The following is a 25,724-nucleotide window of genomic DNA, read 5'->3' on the forward strand; positions in this document are numbered from 1 at the left end:
AACCTAACCTTGAACTACTTTCTTGACCTATCATCCTCCTAAATGGCTGGACTCTTTTACTGAGATAGAGGAAGTCCTGACTCATTCTTCCAATTTGATAATTCCAGGCAACTTCAGTTTACATGCTGTAGTAACACATTTCCTAAATTTCACAAGTTTATCTTATGCATCAACCTCTGGGTTTGAGGCAAGTAGTCTAGCGACGGAATCATGTTGTTGGGCATGTGCTCAATTTATTTTCTTTGCCAACTCACAGGCATTCTCCACTCTTGTGGCCCTCCAACTTGGATGAACACACCATCACTTTGTTCCTTTTAAGGCTATGGCATATGGTTCCACGTAAATTCCATTCATACCTGTTGAGCGAATAGAAGGTAGGAAGGGCCTTCTATCCTGAAGGAACCCTAATTGATCTGCAAACTTTTAAAAGAGTGATGAGAGTAGGGGCCGACCATGGCTGAGCTCATCATATGTTGAATTGACTATATGAGACATATATTTCCTCTCAAACACGCCATCCCAATCCCAGTCACACTACGACCTCTTGGAGTGACAGGACCATAGTTACTGATTTATATTGGAACTGGTATCCATACTGGTAGCTATACGTTCAGCTGCAAGACATGCCAAGAGGAGTTAGCACCATTATTACTCAGTGCAGCTCAGACTCTTTCGAATCTGCCTCCAGAGACCACAGAAATGGCGTTGTCAGTGAGCGCTACCAAGACAATATTCAATGTGACATTTCTGATGCCGCTGTGCAGTACTCCTGCTATCAAACCCTTGGCTTCCCTATGTGAAGAGCTAACTCCATTTTTTATGAAAGAATAGTGGACATCTACACCTACATCAAGGCCCGCCACTACGCTAGTACCTATGTTGCAATGGTAGCTTTGGCTGTCCAAGTACCCAAGATTTCTTTATTCCCTTCATTCCATCATATGACATATGAGGAGGTGTAGGTGGCTCTCAGCATGGTCACTTCTGGAACCATTTTTGACCTGGTCTTGTTTCCATTATGAAAAACCTAATGCTCGTCCTTGCACCTTCTTGTGCGAAGCTATCATTGACTCTCAGATTGCATGTGTTGTACAAGATTTTTGTAAGTGAGTAAGATAGCACTCCTGCTAAAGAAAACAGATTGTGTTGAAGAACTATTTCCCCATCACACATCCTCATGCCTTCGTGAAATTGATAGAATAACATATAATAAAATGTCTGGTGCAACATCTAGTTCCCTCAGCTACACTTGATTGGTCACAGGCATGATGCCAAGCAGGGCATAGCATGGAAACAGCCCAGATGAACTCTAGAAGTCCTGAGAGGATATGACATGGGTGGGAGTTTTGCTATTATATATGTCTGCAGCCTTTGATTTGGTTAACTGTGACATTCTAATGCACTGTTTAGCCAATAACTGCTTTACTGGATGATTCCAGTCATTTTTGCAAGGCCCTTCTCAGGTTGTGGTGTTATGCCATTCAGCCCCAAAGCTTGTCGGTTGTTGGGTCCCTCAGAGGTCAGCCCTCTTGCCTATCCTATTCAACATCTATATGTAGCCCTTAGAAAAGAGTATTAGGAGTTTCAGTTGTTAGGCACTTTCATATGCTAACACTCCACTCTTTCTCTCCTCTTCAATCCGAAATTGGCATTGCGCATAGGATCTGCTTAGTGACAGTTGACAGAAAAATGGCCAAAACTATCTTAAAATGAATAGGAATCAAACGGAATTCATTTTTGTTGGACGAGAACCACTGAATTGGCCACCATTTCTAGGAACTCACCCTCTCCCTGCTCCCAAAGTGAATAATCTTGGTGTTTCAATCGATAACACCTTGGGCCTCATTACAACCTCGGCGGTCTTTCAAAAAGACCGCCGAGGCTGCGGGAGCCAGAATACCGCCATTGCCGGTGGTATTCCTGGCTCCCTATTATGACTTTTCCGCTGGGCCAGCGGACGGTAACAGTGTTACCGTCCGCTGCCTAGTGGAAAAGTCACATCAACATTGCAGCCGGCTCGTAATAGAGCCGGCGGCAATGCTGATGTGCAGCGGGTGCAGTAGCACCCGTCGCGCATTTCACTGCCCGAAATTCGGGCAGTAAAATGCGTGACGGGGCTATGCCTGGGGGCCCCTGCACTGCCCATGCCAAGTGCATGGGCAGTGCAGGGCCCCCAGGGGCACCCCAAGTCCCCTTACCGCCAGCCTTTCCATGGCGGTGTTTACCGCCACGGACAGGCTGGCAGTCGGGGACTTATAATCCCCAGGGCAGCGGTGCTTGCACTGCTGCCCTGGGGATTATGACCGCCAGGCGGAAGCCTGGCAGTATGTTGGAGGGGCCGGCGGTATGGCCGTGGCTATTGCGCCACGGTCATAATAGCTGGCGGAACACCTCCAGCCTGTTGGCGGTGTTACCGCGAGCTTACCGCCGGCCGCCAGGGTCGTAATGACCCCCCTTGTCTTTTGATTACCAGATCCATAAAGTATGGTCATCATGCCTGTTCATTCTTTGTATGCTGAGGAACATTGTTCCTTTTTTCTCTTTCGAATTTCATGGCTAGGTGATGGGTGCATTAACACTGTATTGTTTAGACTGCTGCAGTGCCAACTACTTGGGCCTTCCAGACTCTTGTATCTCCAGTGTCACAATATGGCTGCCCCACTGATTTATGGTCTGGGAAAATGTGATCTTGTTTCTGAGGCACATCTTGCTGTGTACTGGCTCCTAGTCCAAGCCTGAATTCGCTCTGCGTAATATATAAAGTGAGGCATGCAGACCTCAAACTAATTTTCAGCTTGCTCCTGCCAAGCTTATTGATGGCTCACATTTTGTTACTGGTAGGTGGATTTCATGCAATGCAAAGGAGTTCTTTGGTAGAAGTTATAGTTCAGTAACTTTGTATTTTACATGCTGATGGTCTAGAGCAGGGGTTTCCAAACTTTTCTGTAATAATAGTTGCTTATGCTCAATGAAAATCACCTTCAGCTACTAATAGTATTAGAGTTGCAACGGTAACCGCATCAGACAAGATTACATTAGTGGCCCTCCCATGCACCATTACCGGCAGTGCTCACCTCAGTGCATCAGACAGGGTTGCCGGTTGTAATGTTAAAACTCTTCGGTTACTTGGGTAAAACAAAGTCACAGCTGCAACACCTCTGGCAGGCACCAAGGTAATAATATGAGTAATAAGCCGCTCAATGCGATAAGATTTATCACTCAAATGCTTCAAATATATTTTGGAAATGCAACCATTTTTCTACAAACATGAACATGTGAGTTCTGATAATACACACATTCATGTCTTGTATGCTTGCTTTTCAATTTTGGTATACAAGTATTAATTCAACCATGCAAAAATGTTTATTTTAGTGTACTGGGCTAGAGAGCTACTTACAGAAAGCTGGAGAGCTAGTATTAGCTCACATACTAATTGTTTGAGAAGCCTGGTTTAGTGATATGTTCTTGGAAGTGGAGGAGTTATCCTTGTAATCCTCATTAAGCTATTACCTTTTTCAAAGAAGCTTAAGCTGCCCACTCTGGTATTACTTCTATGTATACTCATACATGTAGTGAAAGCTATGCTCTTACTGTAATTGGACCAAGCTCACTTGGTATTCTTGCACACAACTGGAATTTAGTTATTACATTTTGGCCAAAACTTAGGGCCTCATCATGACCTTGGCGGCCAGACTGCCAGGGTCACGGTCGCGGTCGGACCGCCGCCAAAGTGGCAGTCCGAGTGTGACATTATGACCCTGGCAGAGCCGCCACTGTCCAACCGCCAACACCGCCAACCTGCCGCCAGCCTGCAACCTGGCGGTCCCCGTGGTGGTAATCCCCCAGGGCAGCGCTGCCCTGGGGATTACAAGTCCCCATCTGCCAGCCTTTCCATGGCTGTTTACACCGCCGTGGAAAGGCTGGCGGAATGGGGGATATGGGGTGGCCCCTGGAGGCCCCTGCACTGCTAATGCACAGCCTTGTCACTCATTCCACTGCCTGAATTATGAGCAGTGGAATGCACAACGGGTGCTGCTGCACCCGCTGCACCACCACATTGCAGCCGGATCCATTAGGAGCCAGCTGCAATGTTAAGGCCCTCAGAAGAAAGACTGTTTCCGCACAATGGTCCTGCGGCAAAAGCGGCCTGATGGCAGTATGAGTTTGTCGGGCGGCCTCGGCCTCCCGCCAAACTCATTATGAGGCCCATAGTGATGATCTCACTTTGCAGGAACAGCTCCTCTGAAAACACGGGAGGTAATGTAGAACAGCATCCTGGAGCACTTGAAGACTGGCATAATAAAGCTTCTTTCTACTGCTGCAGACTTCGAAGTCTACCAGGTGGTAGACTAGACTGGCCATTGAATATTTGCAAACAGTTACTTTGTTCTCCTGCCGGAGCTGATACATTCTGCTCATTCTGTCACATTAATCGGTTGTGCCCAGCAATACAGGACTATTGGAATAGAGTAGTAGGCATGCTTCATAAGGCCAGGGACAAGCCCAAGATATTGTCCCCCTCTGGCCGATACAATATGGGATCTGAAATGATCTAGCAATGAATTGTGTCAATTTGGCATTAATTATTGTGACATGAAAATACTGGTGCAGTGTATGGGCAGCAACTATTAAGTCTTAGAGGCAGATTTAAGCTTTGGCATATGGTACTCAGCCTAGTAGTGTGGTGGAGGAAATGTTGTCTGCTAGCCTGACTATCACCTGCCACCCAGATGGACTGCCTTCCACAAAATTCATAGATCACCTTATCCCAGTGATAATCTTTGTACCTTCACAAGAACCGGCGTTATGGCGGTTCTTGTCAAGTTGCAAATAGTTTCTTGGACTGCGGCGATCTCCTCTAATGGCCGGCCATGAACCTATTACAAAGTTTATAAAAAATTTTTTTTAAAGTTCCCATCCAGAAGTATGTTACTACAAGACAAAAAAAAACGTATGACCCCACCCAGTGAGTTTGTCCCTCGATCTGAATGTCATTATTTGTTTTGTTCTGTCCCTCACAGGTTTTACCTCCCACTGATGGACAGAGAAGAAAAATTACACTGTCCACCCTGAATATGGTGGGTGGTGTAAGGTCTTTCTCTTGACGGACCCACTGAGGAAGCTTTCTGCCGATGGAACCAAAGAGGGCTCCATGGATGAAAAGGTGGCGGTCCTCCCAGCCCTAAATAGGGTAGGTGGGAGAGTCAGTTTGGCAAACAAGATATTCCACTGCATTTGCGATCAAGTACCCTGTCCACCAAACTTCAACTCAGGCCTTTAGACTGGTGTGTGGAGGCAAAAATGATGACAAAAGAAAATAGGGGTTGCACTAGCAAATTTGGAGAAAAAAAATGAGACCCATGGAAGAATCTTTTACTGCCTTTCCATACAGCACAAGAGGCTAGGATGAGTATAGGGGAATGAGGGGAAAAAGGAATTTTAATAATAGAGTTAGAAATTATAAATTTAAGTGAAGGTTAGTGGTGGTGTATCTATTACATATTCATGGTTGACCCAATGGTGCATGAGGTCATGGATGTGTATTGCATTGCATAGTTGCTAAAATCAAATAAAAGATGTGTAAGAAAATAATTATTAACTTCAGTTGCTGTAAGAGCTCATTCTCTAGTACCTTTAAGGCTTTCTATAAAATGGAGATGTTTGACACACATTAATCAAAAGACTTTAATATTTAATTTAGAGCCTCACTATATGGCACTATTTTGCCAGCTAGGCAATTTGCTACACACTTCAGATTGTGTTACAGTTTATTAAATAAGACACCATTAATAAGGATCTGTTATTAAGGTGCACTGATACATGAACTGCCGTCTATAAGTCTGCTATTAGAATTGAAATCTTTTAAGGGTACCCTAACACTTTGATGAAAACAGCAAAATGGGCCTGGACACAAGACTTACATAGGGTTGTATGACAGAACTATGTATGGCAGAACCACGCAAGGCTTAACAACGCAGTCAGAACAACGACCGTGTCTTAACCATGCATGCCTTTACCATGCATGCCTTTGCAACGAATTTCATTGTAAAAGCATGCTTAGTAAAAGTATATTTGGTAACGCCATGCGTGGTTGTGTGATACAACTCCCCGACCACCTCACCCCCACCCTAAACCCTACTCTGTCATAAAAACTACCCCACCCTGTCTTAAAACCGACCCTGAAACCCCCGCACTAAACCCTAAAACCTACCCTGCTGGGTCCTAAAAACTACCCCAACCCCCTGCTCCCACCCCAAATCCTAAAAGGTACATGCCCTGTCCTAAAACCTACCCCACCCTGAGCTAAAATATACCCCAACCCCCACCCCTGCCCTAAGCCCTACCCTGTCCTAAAAACTACCCCATCCTGTCCTCAAAACTACCCCGACCCCCTCCCCTTAAACCAAAAACCTACCCGTACTGTCCTAAAAACTACCCTGACCATCCTAACCCCTAAAACCTACTCTCTCCTAAAAACTACCCCACCCTAAAAGCTACCCTATCCTAAAAACTACCCACTCCTGCCCTAAACCCTAAAGCCTGCCCTGTCCTAAAAACTACCCCACCCTGTCTTAAAAACGACCCGACTCCCAGCCCTGAACCCTAACCCGCCTTGTCCTAAAAACTACCCCTACCCTGCCCTAAATCCTAAAACCTACCCTGTCCTAAAAACTACCCTGACCCCCTGCCCCAGCCCTAAACCCTAAAACCTATCCCACCCTGTCCTAAACACTACCCTGACCCCCACCCCACCCTAAAACCTACCCCACCCTGTCCCAAAAACGACCCGACCCCCCCACCCTACCCTAAAACCTACTCTGCCCTGTCCAAAAAACAACCCGACCCCCACCCTGCTCTAAAACCTACCCTGTCCTAAAAACTCCCCCAGCCTGTCCTAAAAGCTTCCCTGACACCCACCCCACCCTAAACTCTAAAACCTACCCCACCCTGTTCATAAAACTACCCAAACCCCTTCCCCAGCCCTAAACCCTACACTGTCCTAAAAACTACCCCATCCTGTCCTAAAAACTACCCCGACCCCTGCTCTAAACCCTAAAGCCTTACCCTGTCCCCAAAACTACCCTGAACCCCAACCCCCCGCTGAACCCTAAAACCTACCCAACCCTAACCTAAAACTACCCCGAACCCCTGCCCCCGCCCTGAACCCTAAAACCTACCCCACCCTGTCCGACTGTTCCTCCTGTGTGCCTGAACCACGCAAATGCATGGTACCTTAACCAAGCATTTGTGTGGTTCGGCCTGTGTGGCTCCGGTCGCGTTTTAAAGGCCGTTTCCCCTACATAGTAGTAAACGAAGCAAAACATAACACACCGTGGCCCTCATGATAATGGACCATGATTTGATGGGTATTTTAAGCAAACCACACTCTGATATCCTGAGATATGTGTGCTACACAAAAAAGGATGATATAACTGCCAAAACACATGTATTTTTTGTTACGTTTTAGGAAAGAGAGTATTATATAAGGCATGGTGTTGCCCACTTAAGAAAATTATGTAATACTCTGCTTTCCCATTCTGGAGCTTATTCTGCTTCTTTCAACCTTCAAAAGTCTTACTCCCTGCATTATAATCTGTTCCAGATACCTAACTTGTTTAACTCCAAATACATTTCTCTTTCCTTAACCACAGACCATTTTTTCTTAAGATAACAAGTGCTTATTCAGCTCTCAAAATATGTTTAACCATATCCCTTTAAAAAAAAAGTTTGCCATCCTGAAACACCAAAAATCCCAACTTGTCTCTAAAAACGTTTAGCATGGTACCCTGAAACACACCTGCTGTGAAGGCCAGATCAAATGGTAATTACTTAAACTGAAACAACCCATTTAGAGTAGCGTTATAACCCATTGTTTTTTTTGCCCGCTATTCCACCTCACATTAGATTCGGCCATATGCAGATCAGCCTCGATCCCTGTAATTGGTATAGTTTAGCTTGATTTGCAAAGTCAGGTCCTGTTTCAGAACACAAGCAACTCAATTCCGGTTTCGGCCTAGTTGGGCCTCTTCAGTCGGGTGCAGCTTGGTTCCAGTAATGCAGTGAGCCTAAAATCCACATTCGATGAGGCCAAACAGGGCCTAAACTGGTCTGGGCATGCTTGTGTTCCCTTCTGGAAGGAGCTATGCCTGACAGTTTGGGATGGACTGTTCCCATGAGGAGCAAGGTCAGCACTGATTTGCATAAGTCAGGGCTTTCTTTAGAGTGGCACAGTTGGTGACAGACAGTAGGTCGGAATGCCAGTGATTCGACTAATTGATAGCATTCATTCTACCACCTTTTGTGTGATTGATTGAACTCCTCTCTAACAAACTGTACATTCTGCAAATATATTACCTTTCACAGGTACAGCTTCTTCTTTTAATTTGTTCATATGCTACACTTGCTTAAATTCCCTCAGTTTCTCATCAACCACATCACAGTTTACCTCTACAATGTTTATTAAATAAATAATGCCATTTAATCAAAAGTGCATGGTTCTTCTTCCCCATAATCTTTCCCATTCATCAATTTAACACCTGCATCCTTGGATTGTTCTACAGTTACCTGACTGCTTTTCCTGGTGTAACTACAGTATCAAATAGACATTTGTGGAGTAGACCTAAAATATTGTCTCCTTCCTTTCTTTCACATATACTTATTGCCTTCAGTAGGTTTACCTGTGCCTGACATCCACATAGACACCATATCCATGAATTTCAACTCCCTCTACACCTTTCCAAATGCCTTTCATGAAAGAATAGTTATTTTGGCTCCTGAATCTGTCATGAGGTTGAACGCTATTGTTAAACCTGGCATCCTTGGCGTGGTCTCCCTTGTCATTTTTGCCTCTGCTTCCCATGTTTTGACTGCGTGCTGGACTCAGTTTTTGTTGTTTTTGGTACTCTGGGCACTTTACCACTGCTGACCAGTGCTAAAGTGCAAGTGCTCCTGTGTACAGTGTATGTGTAGTTGGCTTTTCCATGATTGGCATATTTGATTTACAAGTAAGTCCCTAATAAAGTGCACTAAAGGTGCCCAAGGCCTGTAAATCAAATGCTACTAGTGGGCCTGCAGCACTGGTTGTGCTACCCACATTAGTAACCCTGTAAACATGGCTCAGACCTGCTACTGCAGTGTGTGTGTGTGTGCAATTTATAAACTGACAATTCAACTTGGCCAGTGTACCCACTTGCCAGGCCTAAACCTTCCCTTTTTATACATGTAAGGCACCCCTAAGATAGGCCCTAGGTAGCCCTATAGGCAGGGTGCAGTGTATGTTAAAGGTGGGACGTGTACCAATGTTTTTTACATGTCCTAACAGTGAAATACTACCAAATTCGGTATTCACTGTTGCAAGACCTTTCTCCCTCATAGGTTAACATGGAGGCTCCCTTTAAATATCCTTAAAGTGCAGTTTCCTTTTGAGAGCAAATAGAAATTTGGAGTTTGGGGTCTCTGAACTCATAATTTAAAAATATATCTTTTAGTGACGTTTTTGGATTGTTAGTTTGAAAATGCCACTTTAGAAAGTAGGCATTTTCTTGCTTAAACCATTCTGTGACTCTGCCTGTTTGTGGATTCCCTGTCTGGTTCAGACTGATAGTAGGGCTGTTTGTGAATCTCCTCTAGACAGTGACACAAAGGGTGCTGAGGTGTAGCCTGCATAGCTGGATGAGCCATCTGGGCTAGAGTGGAGGGAGGAGTGGTCACTTACACCTGAATGGGCTGTGCTTGCAGGCAGAAAGGGGTATAAGTACTGGACCCAAAACCCCAGACTTTAGATCATTTGTGGAACCAAGAGGAATCTCTGCCAAGGAGAAGAGCTGAGGAGAAGTGCCCCCCCCTGCCTGTGACTGTGCTTTGGTGGGCTATCCTGCAGTTGTTGCTTCTGCCTGTGAAATGCGACAAAGACTGGACTTTGTTGTGCATTCCTGCTTGAGAAGAATCTTTAGGGCTTGAACTGAGCTTGCCTCCTGTTTTGAAGACTCAGGGCCAAGGACTTCCTTTGCCAGCACCTGGACTCTCTCCTGAGAATCCTGCCCTGCCAAGTGGTGCCCTATCCAGTCCCTGGGCCCTTGAAAGGTGAAATTGGCAGAACAAAAACTGAAATCCACGCACAGAACGCCGTGCAGGACATTTTTGATACACCATCTACAACGTGGGTGATAAACAACGCACCACCCGCTTCGCAGCTGAAATCCACACTCCACCTGCATCGTGGCTGGGAGAATGACGCACCGCGGCTGGAGGAACAATGCAACACCCGCTTGCTGCTACTGATAACGATATAAACCCCAGGCAGCGCAGTTTTCTAACACGTGTGACTCGATTTCTCACACGTCGTCCCTTGCCGTCAAAGTCATCATGAACCTGCGCGGATTTGAGATTCCCCGTCCGGAAATCGGCGCATCGCTCTCTTATGAGGGAGAAAAACGACACATCGCCTACCCGACCGTAGAAGAAATGACGCCCGGCCTCACTTGCGAGTAAGGAATCAACGCATCGCTGATTTTTCCAGTTTTATTTTTGATGCAAACCAGGTACTTTGTGTAGTAACGTTTCCATTGTTTTCTATCGAGTAAGACTCTCTTTTTTTTTAATTTTTATTCAGATCTTGACTTGTGTATGTGGGATTTTTGTCATTTTGGTCTTTTTTGATTTAGATAAATATTACCTAGTTTTCTAAACTGGTGTGGTGTCCATTTTGTAGTGTTTTCACTGTATTACTGTGTGTGTTGGTACAAATACTTTACACAATGCTTCTAAGATAAGCCTGACTGCTTGTGCCAAGCTACCAAGTGGGTAAGCAGGGATTATCTAAGTGTTTCTCCATTGCCCTGACTAGAGTGACTGTCCCTGCTTGAACAGAGTGCAAACTGACTGCCAACCAGAGACCCCATTTCTAACAGCTATCATCATTCAACTTGATCAGTAATGTTATCAATAATATCATGAATAAATGTTTTCAAGAATGATATTCGTATTAACATCCCAAACGTTTCCTTGATTGCTCTGGCCACATATTTTCATGACTTCACTCTTGAAATAATTTTGTCTTCATCTCATTCCTCAACTACCCATAATTTGATATTTTTTAAACATTTTGCACCATTTAGCGAGATTACCTAAGGTAATACAATTATGCCCAAGCACAATTTGGAACTGGCTACGCATCTTATGGAGCAAACATTATATCCCCATCATTGATTCAGCCATGATTTTGTACTTTGTAGTTTGAGAGCACTTTTCAATGCTGCTACATTCCCACAAATGTTTTGATTTATCTCTTTTCACCTCGAGAACTTTTAGCATATCAACTGGTTCTTGTAAATTGGGATTCTTGCTTGATAGTAAGATGTTTTGATAAGAACATGCTTAAAAAACTACTACCAGTCAATTTCATATCAAACATTCTGTTAAAACTGTCACATGTACAGTGCTGTCGATTTCTTACTATTGCTAAATGTATGTCTACACTTTTTGTCGCCCATTGCTCTCTGGTGAAAAGTGTGTATCTTCCAGACACAAAACTTTTTTATGTGGAAAAATGTTGCTCTAGTCTTTTGATAGCTTCATTATATTCAAATAATACTTACCCTTCAGCCGGTGCAATTTGAGGTAGACATGTGAATATTCTCTTCCCGTTTGCCTAGACAATGCTCAAGTATGAGCCTTTCCTACATGGTCTAAAATAGTGAGCATCTGCTGGAACAATGTATATAATAAAGGCTTGGACCACTCTGGCCAGAGTATCCGTGGATCTTCTGGTGACTTTGAAAAAGGTCGTGGGTGTTGGGTCAAAGGTCTACTCTCCAATGATGATTTATCTAATTGCACTTTTATGTGTAGATAATATTTTTGTTCTCCCAATCTTTGGCACTCTGTGAATATTTTCTGAGTAGACTACAGAAGAACATGTTGTTGTGCCTAGTCTGCTGTTCACCTCTCCTAGTGGTTTGATTCACTTTCACAACCTTATTTCAGGATACAAATGGTGTCTGTCATTTTCTTAGTCAGTCTAGATTGACATTACAAGAACAACAAACAACATAAGAGGTGACACACATATACATGCGCTACGTGATGTTTTAACTGGCACTGTTAGGTTGTGGTGATGATTACACTTTATATAGGTCCTCACATGGCAGAAATGAGGCCTAAATTCCAGGTTACTCCTCCACTTTTAATCTATCCGTGAACCGTGATCACGTAGGAGGCATCTGACATCTAGAATGGGGCCTGGCCCGCCTAACCTTCGATACAGACTTGTGCCCAACTAGCTCCTCTTCTCTTTGCATGCACGTTTGAGTGCCACTGTCTCAGACCCATTGACATGGAATGATGCACATTATATGTGCTGCCAGCGTCCTCAGAGTCGCCGAATAGAGGATGGCACACCAATATCATATATTTGGCATTAGCATTAGTGTGTGAGCTTGGTGAGGCCAGATCTCACCTGCAGTAAGTCAACAGCTTATCACAAGTAAGGTTGTCTTTTACTCTGGACCTGTGACAGCAGGACCATGTGACAAAGTCTATTCAAAACTGCCAGACTTTCAGATGTAAAGATTCCAACATGGAATTTGAATAATATCTACGTGGACCAAACCACACATTTAGAACGAGCCAATCACTTAAGTCATAACAACATCAGTAACCTGCTACAGTAGAGTTGTGATTGTCTAATTCTAGGAGACTAGTGATATCAGAACTAGACTGTGATCATTTACGTAAGACATCATTACGAGTGCCCTGAAGCAATCATTTTGTGTTTCCTGGTTTCTCTAGACCTGGAATGACTGGGTCTGCAACTCTGGACCTGGTAATTCATGGCGTGGAGAAACTAGACCAGTACCATGAGCATAGTTGTGAGAGCTCGGGCATCTGTTACACTTGATCCCCGCCTGTTATCTGACTCTGAGAGGGGGTAGCAAATGGTCCTTCCTCACTTGACTTGCCCTCCTTCTGTTGCCCTTACCCCATTTCACTTGAAGAGAGAGCCTTTCAAACGCCTTCACAGACATTTACCACTCACTCCAGGCTTGATTTACGGCAGAAGGAGGAAAAACACAAATATTTGTACCTGCTTTTCCTGGGTCCATGGATTATTCCCCATTCCAAAGGAAGTAACTTGCAATTTCAGATTTAGAGGAGCAGATACCAGACAGAATCGAAGATTCTGGCGATCTAGTTTACTGCACTTGAATTCCGGGGTCTCGTAATGAAGGCCTTTAGGAAGGGTGGTATGTAATCTGAGAGGTTTCCATGTATTAAATATTATCCTGTCTCTTAAGGATGCAGGGCATCCTTTCCAACTAATATTTCCTTGCCACCTTATATTTATCACCTAATTGCTAGAATCTATAACAGGTTGCCCCTCTCCCACAATCGGGCATCCTCACTTGATTTGATTATATAAAGATGCTATTTATGAAGTTAAATTTGAGTTATAAACGGGTGTCTCCTGAGTGTTTTGTGCCTCATGACAAGGCCATTATAAAAGATGGCTTCAAGGAATCTCAGGGAGGATGTCTGCAACAGGATAAGTCAGCTGCTCTAGGAAAACATTTCTTGACCATAAAATAATGCTTTTCCTATAGTGGATATCTTAGCCTGAACTTGTGACTTTGTCCAAGTCCAGGGCAACCGCCTGCCTGCAGTAGGTGCTATGTTTTGTAGCATTAAAAAAAAAATTTACTCGGTTCTACTGAAAGTTTTTAGTTGTTTTGCTGTCATTTTATTTATTATAATTTACTCTACTTTTTCCGAATAGATATGTGATTTTACACATTGCCTCTAAATTAAGCCTGGCTGTTTGTGCACCAACCTACCAGAGAGTTAAGCATGGGTTTATTCAGTGAGTTTTGTAGCTCACTCTGAGAACGATAGTGATTGTTTGAGTTGGATTCTCTTACCCCCCCCCCCCCGTTCTCCCCAACTAAAACTCTAATTTCTTACACATATCAACTGAATTGAGGCCATTTTGGAGAATTTGTCCTGTAAGCCAAATCCAGTTTAAGACATTGTATAGAGCTTTTGTAGTTCTCCTGTGTGGTGAATTTAGCTAAAACGCCAATTTTGATTATATTTATTATTTTAAAGTGATGAAGCAAATTGTGTGCTTATAACTTAAAACTGAATTGTGTAGAAGCTGAAAAATACATTAGGAGAGAAAGATGTAGAGTTTCAGTGTGATCATGGCATTACCTTTAAGACAATAACACGGTTTTAAAATCTTTACAGCAAGTATATAGCTTGATTGGACATGAGAAGAATAATTTCACCTGAGTGGTAATTTGCTGTCACTTATATTTCCTCTATAATGTGACCCCCTCACTAAGATCAGTTGAAATTATTTAAGCTGTATTTTTTAAAGAAATTAGTGATTGAGTGTAGCATTCTGACATTTAATTGAACCAGAAACTTAAATTTATGTATTTATCAATCCAGCTTAAACTAAAAACAGTAGTATGACCATACCATAATAGAATTGGGTAAATCATTCAAGCATGTCTCTGAATTAAAGAGAAAGTGCCACCAATGAAATAAGCAACAAGATGGGTTGCTTATTGCATTGGTAAATGTAGTGATCAAACCAAGAATGGTAACACTTGGTAGACAAAAGAAGTAATAATAGGCATATTTTGCAAATCATGCGAGGTGTGCAAGCTTTTATCTTAATGTGCTTAATCCAGTTTTACTAAAACAGCCCTGATGATGGCTCTGCGGCCAACAGTTGCTAGTTGCCAGCTTACCTGTTCCATCTGATTCCCTCTAATTTCATGGTGAAAATGAAACAGGTTTGACAATATTTAGGGCATTTTCCCTAAAATAGAAAATCGTTTGTTTGAAAGGAGACTTAGAAATTGATTAGGTATCACAGCTTCCAAGTGTATGCTCCCAGAACTTTTGAGAAACATTTTTCTGAAACAATCTAGTTTGGTGCCTTTTGGATCATTACTAGAAAGGGTTGAACCTTTTCAATAGCATCTACTTTGGACACATTAGTGACCTACAACCCAATATTGCTTCATTGGCTTGTCCTAGCCTTCAATTTCCCAGCGTTTAACAAAGTGGGTTTCATTAAGCTGAGCAATAGTATATGGGTAGGGACAGTTGTTTGTGTTGGGTATGCTGTATATGTAATTATTAATGATAATGCCATGCTAATAGAAGTAACACATTCTGTTTGTGGTACTCAGTAACTAAATTATATGTGCTTACTATTACATTGCTGACAGTTTTCAAAATAATTTGTTTTCTTTTAGTCTTTTAAAACTTGTAGGTCTCAGTCAAAAGAGCGACCACCCAAATCTTATTCTGAAATAATACATCTTGCCATCAGCAGCTCGCAGGCCAAGAGAATGACCTTGAAGCAGATTTACACTTGGGTGGAAGACCATTTTCCCTATTACAGAGACTGTGCCAAGCCAGGGTGGAAGGTGAGATCAAAATATCATGCTTTGTTTTGCCCACATGGAAAAAGGAAAATTCGCCTTTTAGCTGTTTGCTTCTTCGGTAGACATACCCTGTAGTAGTAGTTTTGATTTTCCATCCTGAATATTTAAATATGCTTTCTGGGTTTTGGGGGATGAATTGTCTGAGGTTTGCTTTCTACATGCCAAGTAGCTCTCTTGTTCATTCATTTTATGTATTTATCAAAATATAAATGAACAGGATGTGCTTTCTGATCATGGTTCCATAATCATCTTCATTGTTGGTGGTGACTCATTCTGCAAGAAAAAGAGGAATTGTTGTGATTTTGCTTTGCTGCTGTATGATGGTTTATTGTCTGGTTTGAAACTGCATGTACGCATCTTTAAAATTCACCTTGGCAATGGCGTGGTTGTGAGCAGTGTGAAATCACCTTAGGGTATTAGGGTCTTAATTTGGGGTAGGTAACTTGAACCAGGCTGAGACTGTAAGTGCGGCTGTGGTGGCCCTTGATGTGAAGCTGAGGCTTATGCTTCATTTCAGAAACATTTCCAGAGAAAATATATTTAACTGAAAAAATAGTCAATCAAAACACTTTTTGCAGAATGCGTGTAAGGAAAAGAAATCCGCCACGAAACCCTCCTGAAGGAGAAACCAATGCAGGACAGGAGAAGCATTGCCCTTGATTATCAGATTAAACAGTACATATTTAAAAATACGTAGTTTGTTAAACTCATAAAATCCCAGATAAACAGATTTTCCCACTTGTCTCTTTTGAGTGGGAACCAAACCAACTAAACTTAACAGCACACCTTCTTCCGGTTGCTGTAGTCAGGTTTGAGGGGTGAAATTAGCTCTAGCCAGTCTTATTTAAGTCTTAATCTCTTTTCTAAATTAGCATGTGGTTATTTCTTGCATTTCCCATTCCACAAAGCCTATGGCCCTCATTATGACTGCAGTGGTCTTTTGCCAAGACTGCCACAGCCACCAGAAGACCGCCAGTGCTGGTGGTCTTCCAACCACCATATTATGAATGCCACCGGATATCCACACTGCCGGCGGTCCGATATCCAGCGGCATTCATTACAATGGTAGGCGGCGCTTAGCCGGCTCCACCGCCGGCACCGCCATGCCAGAAAAAAGATGGCCCACAGAATTACAAGCAGTAATTCTGTGTGGCGGTCTTCTGGTGGTGTGGCGGTGCCGGCAGTGGGAGCACTGGCCCGTCCCCTAACGGAGGAGCACCTCGTCAGACGAGGTAAGTGCCATCCGCAAGGGGAGGGGGGTGGGGGGATGTGAATGAGTGTGTGTATGCGTGTCATGAATGAGGGGGAGGGGGGAGTGTCTGTGCATGCGTGTGTGTCTGTGTGTGAAAGTGGCGAGGGGGGTATCCCAGTGACAGGAACGCAAGTTCCTGCTGCCTGGATACCTTACCGCCAGCATTTTGTAGCGATGAGGCTGCCAGGAAAGTGGTGGCGGTGTCCCAAGTCTGAATGGCCTTGGCGGTCATCCGACTCCCGCCAGGCTGCAGGTGGAAACCTCCAGCCCAGCAGGTCGCGGTAAAGCGGCAGGACGGGTGGGGATGCAGTGGTTTGGCAGTGGCTAAACTGCTGCTGTTGTAATATGGCGGTCTGAACCGCTGGTCCCGCAGCGGTGAGACTGCCCCCATGGCCCTGGCGGTCGGGCCTATATGTTTTAAGTTATGTGTACTTCTGTTTTCAAAAATTGTGATAGTTTTAAAAATGGTTAAGAGCGTGGCGTTACCTTATGACACTTTCTCCCAACACCTTTTACCCCCATATGTATTGCATAGCTAGGGCCCCATTTCTGCTGAAAATGTTTTTCAATTTCCCCTACTTTCATTTAAGTTCTAAACGTGTGTTGGTAATTCTTCTTTCTCCTGTAGACTGAGGCTTCTGGTTAGCTAATGTAACATTGGTGTAGGACCTCTTTGCCTGGTTCACATCCTGATTTATTAAGTGCTTTTGAGAGAAAAGTTGAGGTCCCCTATTCCTTCCTTGATAACTTCTCAGTTTCTCAATGGTTTTATTTTCAATGGCAACACATTTCTTGTTCATTTTAAGATCAATGCCTGACACACAACGATTTTCACAAACACTCTCTGAGGGTTTACAGGCACTCTCTGAGAGTTTATCATTTGTAGTGGGGTGCCTAAATCTAGATCCCACTAATTTAATAAGTGTTCTTCTATTAATTTACCAAACGTTACTATGCCTCACTGATTTGACATATGGTTGCCCTCTACGAATGATCAACATAGGCTGGCAGGATACAAAAAAATGTGTGTTGGTTCATTGTTTGTTTATGTTTCTTGTCAGTTCTGTGTCTTGGCTCACTTGAGGGTGGCTTGAGGTTCACATCTAATATGCACATTTTTTGTTTGGATGCTCTCCAGAGTTTTGATTTGAACCAACTGTTAATTTTTCACTTGTAGTGGTGCTTATATAATCCCCTTTAGCATTTGTTTGCTTTACTGTGATTGCTTCTGCCAAGGACCATGGAGCAGCATTTTCCCTATTAATAGATTCCTAGGCTTTTGAATCAGTCTGCCTTTCAACACAACTCACCACAAGTGATTTCATGCAGCTGTCTTCATGTTATGCCTATTTGTAAAGCAAACTTTCACACACGCGGGAATCCTGGCGCTAAGCAGATGTGTGTGCTTAGCCCTCCTTTTTTAATTGAGGACATGGAAGTTAAGATTATGCAATAACCTTTTTGGCTCTTACAACAGCAACAAAATAAATAACTTAGAACATTAACCAACATTCTAAAACCTTATAAAAAGCCAGAACATGCAGTCCTCATCCTTAATTAAATGCTACAAACAAGATTCAGAACTCATTCAGTCCATACATGTCTTATATTTGAAGAAAAGAGCAACTCATCACCTTTTCCTCCGAGTTATCCTCGAAATTAATTCTTCAATCTGCAGATAAAACAAACATTATGGGCAGGTTAAGAAACAGAATGATTGGATAATTTTAGCCTCCATGTCTTTTATAAAATTCAGATCTTCTGCCCGCCAAGCTGTGCAAAATCAACATTTTCTGTCAAGCCAGGGACGGTAATATTATGCATGTTCAAAGCCTTGCTAAAACATTTTTAATAACACTCACAACTGGCTTAACGTAACAAGTTCTGAACATGCTTTCATTAGACCAAGCTGCAGCTCTCAAACTATCTTATACACTTCCGTCTGCTTTAGATGCAGAGACACCCTTCACTGAATGCACCCCAAACACACTGGTGTCCACATCCACCTCCTTCTTCACTTATTTCACCCACCTAGCCAAAGTAGCAGAGAAAACCGTTCTGCAAGGAGGCTTATATGAAGCAAGTAACTGTGCAGTTCACCGCTTCTGACCCCTACATTTCTACTTGTTTATCAATCCCAACCAACATTGGGAGAGCAAGTGCTGAAATTCAGTTCAGTAATAGACAGGAGCCACAATATTAAATCCCAAAGATATTTTTATCCCTCTAGCATCCGTTTTCAGCCCAGCCAATGAGATTCGTCCTTTCAGGAGGACTTACTCAGGGATGAAAAGTTTTATTTTTTTCTCTGTCATTATATCTCAATATTCTTTTTACAAATAGCATCTTGACCATCATGTACTAAGGACCATATGATCAATATTTTAATGTAGGCCCTTTAGTATCCCATATTGTAATGTGCTGCGTGACTTCTACAAAAGCATCCAAAAATGGTGCAATGTTTGATGAATGAAAAAATCTTTGGGATTCAACACTATGGCTCCTGTCTATTAATGGACTCAATGAAGAATCATCTATCCTGACAGACTCTCTTGCACTACTTTGACACAAGTTATAAAGAACTACTAAATTATTTATATGAAATTTGCAGTGCTCCCAATGCTGGTTGGGATTGATTTACAAATGGTCAGGATTCATGCGCTGTAGGACTCTGAGGAGAAGCGTAACCCTTTTAAGACTGTTTGACTGTTGTCGCTTGTGCGGTCCTCGGTCCTGTGGGGCTATTACTGCTCTCTTTGGAGGTTTGCCTACAGTTCTACTCTCATGCTCCTTCAGAGACCTCACCACTCACAGTCTAACATTATTGTTAAAATATGGATAGAAGATAGTTCTAGACAAAGTATTTGTTCTTCTCTTATAGAGAAAACAATCTGGCTACAAAGCTCTACTTCCATCCATAGCTTATACATCAGGTGTTCCCCTGAAAGATACTAAACAAAGTAACATAGTCTGCTTCCAAGTAATTTGTTTCATATTCAAAAGGCTACCACCCTTGCCCAGCCATCCATAACTCTCAACCTTGCAGAAACTTTCCACATAGTAGAATACCTTGAGACTGGTGGTATCAAAACTCTCATACTACTTATAATCCTCCTAACCACTGAACTCAGTCCAACAAAAACACCAGTAGCCAACAAGGTATGGTCAGCTGCAATTGAGACATATAGACACTGACTGTTCTATAGGACAAACTCTTCTCAAACAACTCCATCAGGTAATTCGGTCTGTTCACTAAATCCATTGAAACAGGATCAAAACCCCATCGAAAACACCAACAAACCCATTTACTCTAGGTTCCCAAAGCCCAGGACTCTGATTAGTCTAAAAGCTTCTGCTGAAAGGCCTGACATCCTGTCTCCAGAAATCCTCCATTCCATCAAAGCCATTTACCCCATCTCCGTCAGGTTGTGCAACTTCCCCAGATAGCTTAAAATCAGATCCTTGATTCTCGGAAAACATATCTGGAAGGGTCAAGACTGATTTGTATATGGCTGGGTCTGAATTGGAGTGGCATGATAGGCAAAAAAACAACAGATCTGTGACGGGGTGAATATTTGACAATGTTCAGCATTCCGTCCATTGTCTTTTTGTGCTGCTGTTGTTGCCCTAAGTGGGAATGGTATATTCACTGTGCCACTGGATTGAAGCTAGCCTGGCTGATGAGGGGTAATAACTGAAACTAGACTCAGGATGCTTGTTTTCGGTCCAGGGATGATCTGGCCTGGCAGTTTTGGCTGGACTGCCACTATGGAGCGCATGGTCAAGACTGATTTGCATATGGCTGAGTCCAAACTGGGGTGACATGTTGAACAAAAAAAAGATAAAGTTAACCCAGATCTGTGACTGGAGGTAAAGGTTTGACAATGTTCAGCATTCCGTCCATCATATTTTTGTGAATCCACAGACATCTCCATCATAACGGAGAGATCAACCTGTGCTCTCCAAACTGGTGATGTCACTGCCACTATCTCCCTGCGAACATGAATCAATTATCTCAGCAACATGAGAAAGGGAGAGAAAGAGTATGACGCTAACCCCCTCCAGTTTTTCGGGAATGCATCCACTCTGGATGCCATCATTGGAATAAAAGTAAGCAAACACACAGGACTGCCTTTCTAGAGTGATGGGTGCGGGGGACCTAATAGACAACATAATACAACAACAATAGAGTTTAGAACCCGATTCAGATATAGGTGTTTTAATAGGAAAGCGGCCTGGTGCCTAAAACGTATAAAGCATACAAATCACTAAATATGATAATAAAACCATCACATAATGTTGTGTGAGTAGCATCACTCTATGCACTTTGTGCGTCTAGTCCAGAGGGTCATCAAAATTGTGCTATTCCAAACACCACAACTCTCCTTGTATCGGTGCTAAGGATTCTGAGTGCCTCAAGATGGTGTCTGAGCCAATGCTCATATGAAAAGGCACTATCCACTTAGGCCTCAAAAAATTGTAATGAGGACAAAAGAATAATAACTCTACCAAGAATTCCGGTCCTCCGTCACACTCTGGACACTGATCATCAAGGGAGCTTGAGTGCACCATTTGCTGCAAAACAATTTAGTAGGGAGTGATCTGTACCTAAATTGAAGAAACCATTTCCTCACCGTAGGTGGAACAATCTCATCAAATGTGTTCCTATTGAGGGTAGGTTTTGAAATCTATGAGCTCTGATGTAAGCGATCCCTTGGATTTGATCACACTTTCCACCATGATAGATTCCCAGTAGATTTATTTAATCGTCTCTATATCTGGGACAGCCTTTGTGGATCTTTCCAGTATAATTCCAACCCCAATCTCCTCATAAGTGCCATAAGGGAGCACAGCCAAGGGATATTACTAGCACATGGGGACAGGATAAGGTCCATGAGACCCAACCAATAGGGATCAAGTGCATCCATAGACTACAACCGATGCCAGAACATTGGAAGCCAACGCTCCATTTTGTTTGCAATTTTCCTATGGGCCAAATCTAGAAAAACTTGAGTTAGGGAGTGCTCGCTGGAAGATTGAGTAAGGATCTTATGAAATGATGCTCAGTTACAGATAAACTATTGGTCATCCACATACCCACATTTCTGCTCTACACATAACTGATCCCAGAGTTTTGGTGTTATGACTTTCAAGTGCTGGGGCTACTTTTCTTGAGACTGTCCTTCTGTGAATCTTTATTATATTAGAGATTTGCTAGATAAGGAGTAGATGTGCTTTCTCAAGATGTGGAGCCCAGCACAAATTTGGGATGAGCCTAACACTTAGATAGTCAAAGGATGAAACCAGTTCAATAGGGTTTTCCCCAAACCACATGTATCTCAAAGGTGGCTTCAGAACACTATTATAGAAAACCATGTACTGGTGTTTGTGTAATTTAACTTGGGGTGATTTTGATAGCAATAGGGTACCGTTGGTGAAGAGCAGGGTTGGAGCCCCTTCTTCCCCCAACCTTAGGGGCATCACACCCATCTCTATCCAAGTGGCCCACAACCCCATTGATGAATAACTAGAACAAGGTGTGGGCTAGGACACAACCTGTCTAATTCCACATTTGATCTTGAAACGCTCAGTGAGTTGTCCATCCTCTCCCCCACCTGACCTGGGCCATATTATCTACTTGTATTCTCCATATAATAATCAGTAAGTTAGCAGGGATTCCCATCTCGACTAGCAGCTTCCAGAGTTTACCCCTAGGCACCAAATCGAAAGCTGTTTGTAAGTCCAGAAATGCTATAAACAGTTTACCCCTATTTAATATCACTTCTTTGCAATAGATACAAATAAAACAGAAAACCTGGTCCAAGGCACTAATATTGGTGCAAAACCCCACCTGAAAATCAGACAGGATATTTCCTTCGGAAATCCACTCCTGGAGATGCGCCAATATTTGTTTACAAAAAATGTTTTGCAAACAACCTATTAGACTGATGGGCCTGTAGCTTCCAGGGTGGGCCGTATTCACCCTTCTTAAAGATTGATACAATCTCCACCAGATTCTAAGAAGCAGAAATCTCCACACCCAAGAGGATGCTTCTGGGTCCATTCTCCAACTGAAGAATCTCTCCAATTGACAGTTCAGTCTACTCGCAAATAGATTAGGGGTGGGTGAAAAATTGTGCTCTTCCGGCAGAGTTTGTGGAGTTTTATCCACTCTTTGTTCTACTTGGAGCATGGAGTTCCAGCAAAACACTGCCAACTGTGGTGTGGCGGAGCTTTTTCTCATGCATGGCTTGCTAACATTAAGTTGGGGAGCAAGAATTTGCGACCCCTAGCATGATTTTCTGTCGCTAAAACACCTCCCAGTGAGATTTCTCAACGTGGGAAGTTGCGGGAGATTGCGACTGTTAGCTTTGAGAAAGCTGCTACTCGAGTGGAAAATAAAGTGGCAGACAGAAGCAGAGCCTGCTGGTGCACCACATGGTGCCTTTTGTCCTGATTTAACAGCACGGAACAAGCTCCCGGTGCTAAAAATCAGTGCTTGTGGAACTCCGTTGAATCTCACTGAGTTTTTATGTAACTCTGTGGAATTCCGCAGAGTGAAACTTGTGAGTTCAGCCCAGGTCTAAAATAGATCCACCCTTAAAGGACCTTAGACTTCCTCCAATCTCAGACTTGCATCGATGTTCAACATCCAATCACTCAAGTCCCTGAAATTCCTTGGAAACCAATCCACAACGCCATAGCTTAACCCAGGTATGTGTCCCATAACTATAATCCTTTTGCTCCAACAATAAGTCCAAAAAACCTTCACTAGATCTGCTAAACCTTTCACCAGTGGGGCCTCCATTTTGTTCACATACCTCACAGCCAACACATTGTCCATACGAAGCATCACTGAGCACTTCACCCTGTCTTGAGTGAAACAATGCAACACAAACAAACCTTCTAGTAATTCTAAACAATTGATATGCATCTCCTCTCTTGATTTGTTCATCGGCCGCCTGCAGCTAATCTCCTACCCCAGCCTTCCAGGATTGCTTCTGATTCTATAAGTAACTCTGGTTCCTCTCCAAAAAGTGCCTTTGTATTCCATGCATCCACATTAAATCCAATCTTGTCAACCAACCACCTTTCCTCAGTACATCCCTTAAGAGATGTGTACCCTCCTTCTTGAAAATATGATACATCACCCAGTTGTTCAACTCTTAAGTTTATGACTGTTCACATACCCCTATCCTTCTTTTCCACTAAGAAAATATTGCTTCCAAATCCAAGGAATCCATTTTTCACTTCCACTATTGCTCATTTTGCAACCAATTCTTCCACTTTTTTGCTTACCAAAATCATCTCCTTTTCCGCAAAATGTATTTTGCCTGGTATTCTCTCCTGAAACCTTAAAACTGTAAACACAATCTTGAAACCTCTTAATGCAGCTAATACTAAAGCATCTTGAGTTATATTTCTCCAAATCCCAAATAAAAAGTGGCTAGTTTGCCACCCAACCTTTGAGGTATACCTTAAAGGTCTTAATCTACAGTCACCTGCTGAACTTCCTCATTTTCCTTGTGCTCTTTGTGTTTGTGGAAAAAAAACTCTGGTAGTTCCCAATCCGAAAGTGCCAAATCCATAGGGTCTAAACCCTCTTTCCATAAAGAGTCTAGATATAGAATGTTCTTGACCAGGGAATTTACACCACATTCTCCCGGCCCAACCAAAAACTCTATCTCTAAAAACCTTCTTGATGTTTTTTGTGACTTCTGAATGGAGCTGAAAACACCCACATACTTTGCATGCCCTTAATAAAGCAGTCACCAAAGAAACAGCCCTTAGATGCTGCACCCCCTTCTTTATTAGCTAACTTGGATAAATTTGGATCCATTTTCAACAAAATACTCCTCCTTCTCTGTTTGAACGATGACATTTTAGTATTTCAAAAGGCTTGTTGCACCAACTGACACAAATACTCAGGATCTACAGTATCCCCAGTAACATAGGTCTGCTGCACCATCTCAAATATGTTTGTTAGACGTTGTGCAATATCAAGCAGGTGATATTAGCAGGACCTTAAATCTCTGTCCAGATCTTTTAGTTGATTTCTTCTATTCTTACTTTTAAACACCAAGACCTTAGCATCCAATTCTGGCATTTCATCTGGCAAAGTGGGGCCTTGGACACTCAAATCTCAATCTAGTCCGTACCTCTATAGGTATATCTCTCTCTCCACAACCAATGCACCACATACTGAGCTACATGTGGGGATGGAGCCAAGGGTGTTTAATTAGGAATTAACCAAACATCTTGTTATGTGGTTCCTACTTTTATAATAGGATTGCGTGTTTAGGGCAGCAGTACTTCCTAGTGTGGAACAATGAATGCAACCCACACCATTAGTAGCTGTCGGCCTAACTCCTGGCCTGCCTCACCGAAACCTCCAAACCTGTGGAGGTTAAAGGTGATTGTGGCAGCCTGAACCCGACACTGTGGCTCCTCAGGGCAATCATGGCAACAGATCATCCCCCTTTAGTTCAGTTACTCACGCATGCCTGGGTGAGACACAAGATGCTAAATAGATTTTAAAAGCATTAATTGAAACAATTGCATTCTGGTATAAAAAGCATGTGCTGCCATAATTAGGCAGATGTAACAAAATAAGGTAACCAACTTCATGATCAAAGCGAAGAATATAAACAACCCCAACATGTCTACATTTGAGAGCATAGTGGTTATAACCCTCTGTCAGGCCTGTTCTAAGGGATTAGCCCCGGCCCCCTACCTGAATGGAATAGTTGGGGATCTGCCTGTTGTGTAGATGGCAATCCTCTTGGGAAGCTGAGAAGTCAGCACCAGCAAGGCTGTCATGTACTACGGGTCCTCGGATGAACATGACTGGAATGCCCTCTACCCCCTTGGGTCAATGTGTAGTTTATATAACAAACACAGTTCTGATGTAACGCTGTGTCTCTGAGATAGAAGCTGCCTCCTGGACTGGCAACACGAGTTAACATATCATGTACTGCATGTAACAGCCTTGGACAAAAGTACAGATTATA

The 25,724-nt window shown here is 42.9% G+C and overlaps 1 protein-coding gene across 1 annotated transcript in view; it reads left to right on the forward strand.

Moving 5' to 3' along the window:
* Positions 1-25,724, forward strand: part of LOC138283541 (forkhead box protein M1-like) — a 135,795-nt gene that overhangs the window by 39,969 nt on the left and 70,102 nt on the right. Inside the window, exon 4 of the mRNA XM_069221481.1 lies at positions 15,270-15,443. Coding sequence (XP_069077582.1) covers positions 15,270-15,443 — 174 coding nt within the window. The remainder of the gene's footprint in view (positions 1-15,269; positions 15,444-25,724) is intronic.

The sequence above is a fragment of the Pleurodeles waltl genome, chromosome 3_1, assembly GCF_031143425.1.
Source record: "Pleurodeles waltl isolate 20211129_DDA chromosome 3_1, aPleWal1.hap1.20221129, whole genome shotgun sequence".
NCBI classification, from domain to species: Eukaryota; Metazoa; Chordata; class Amphibia; order Caudata; family Salamandridae; genus Pleurodeles; species Pleurodeles waltl.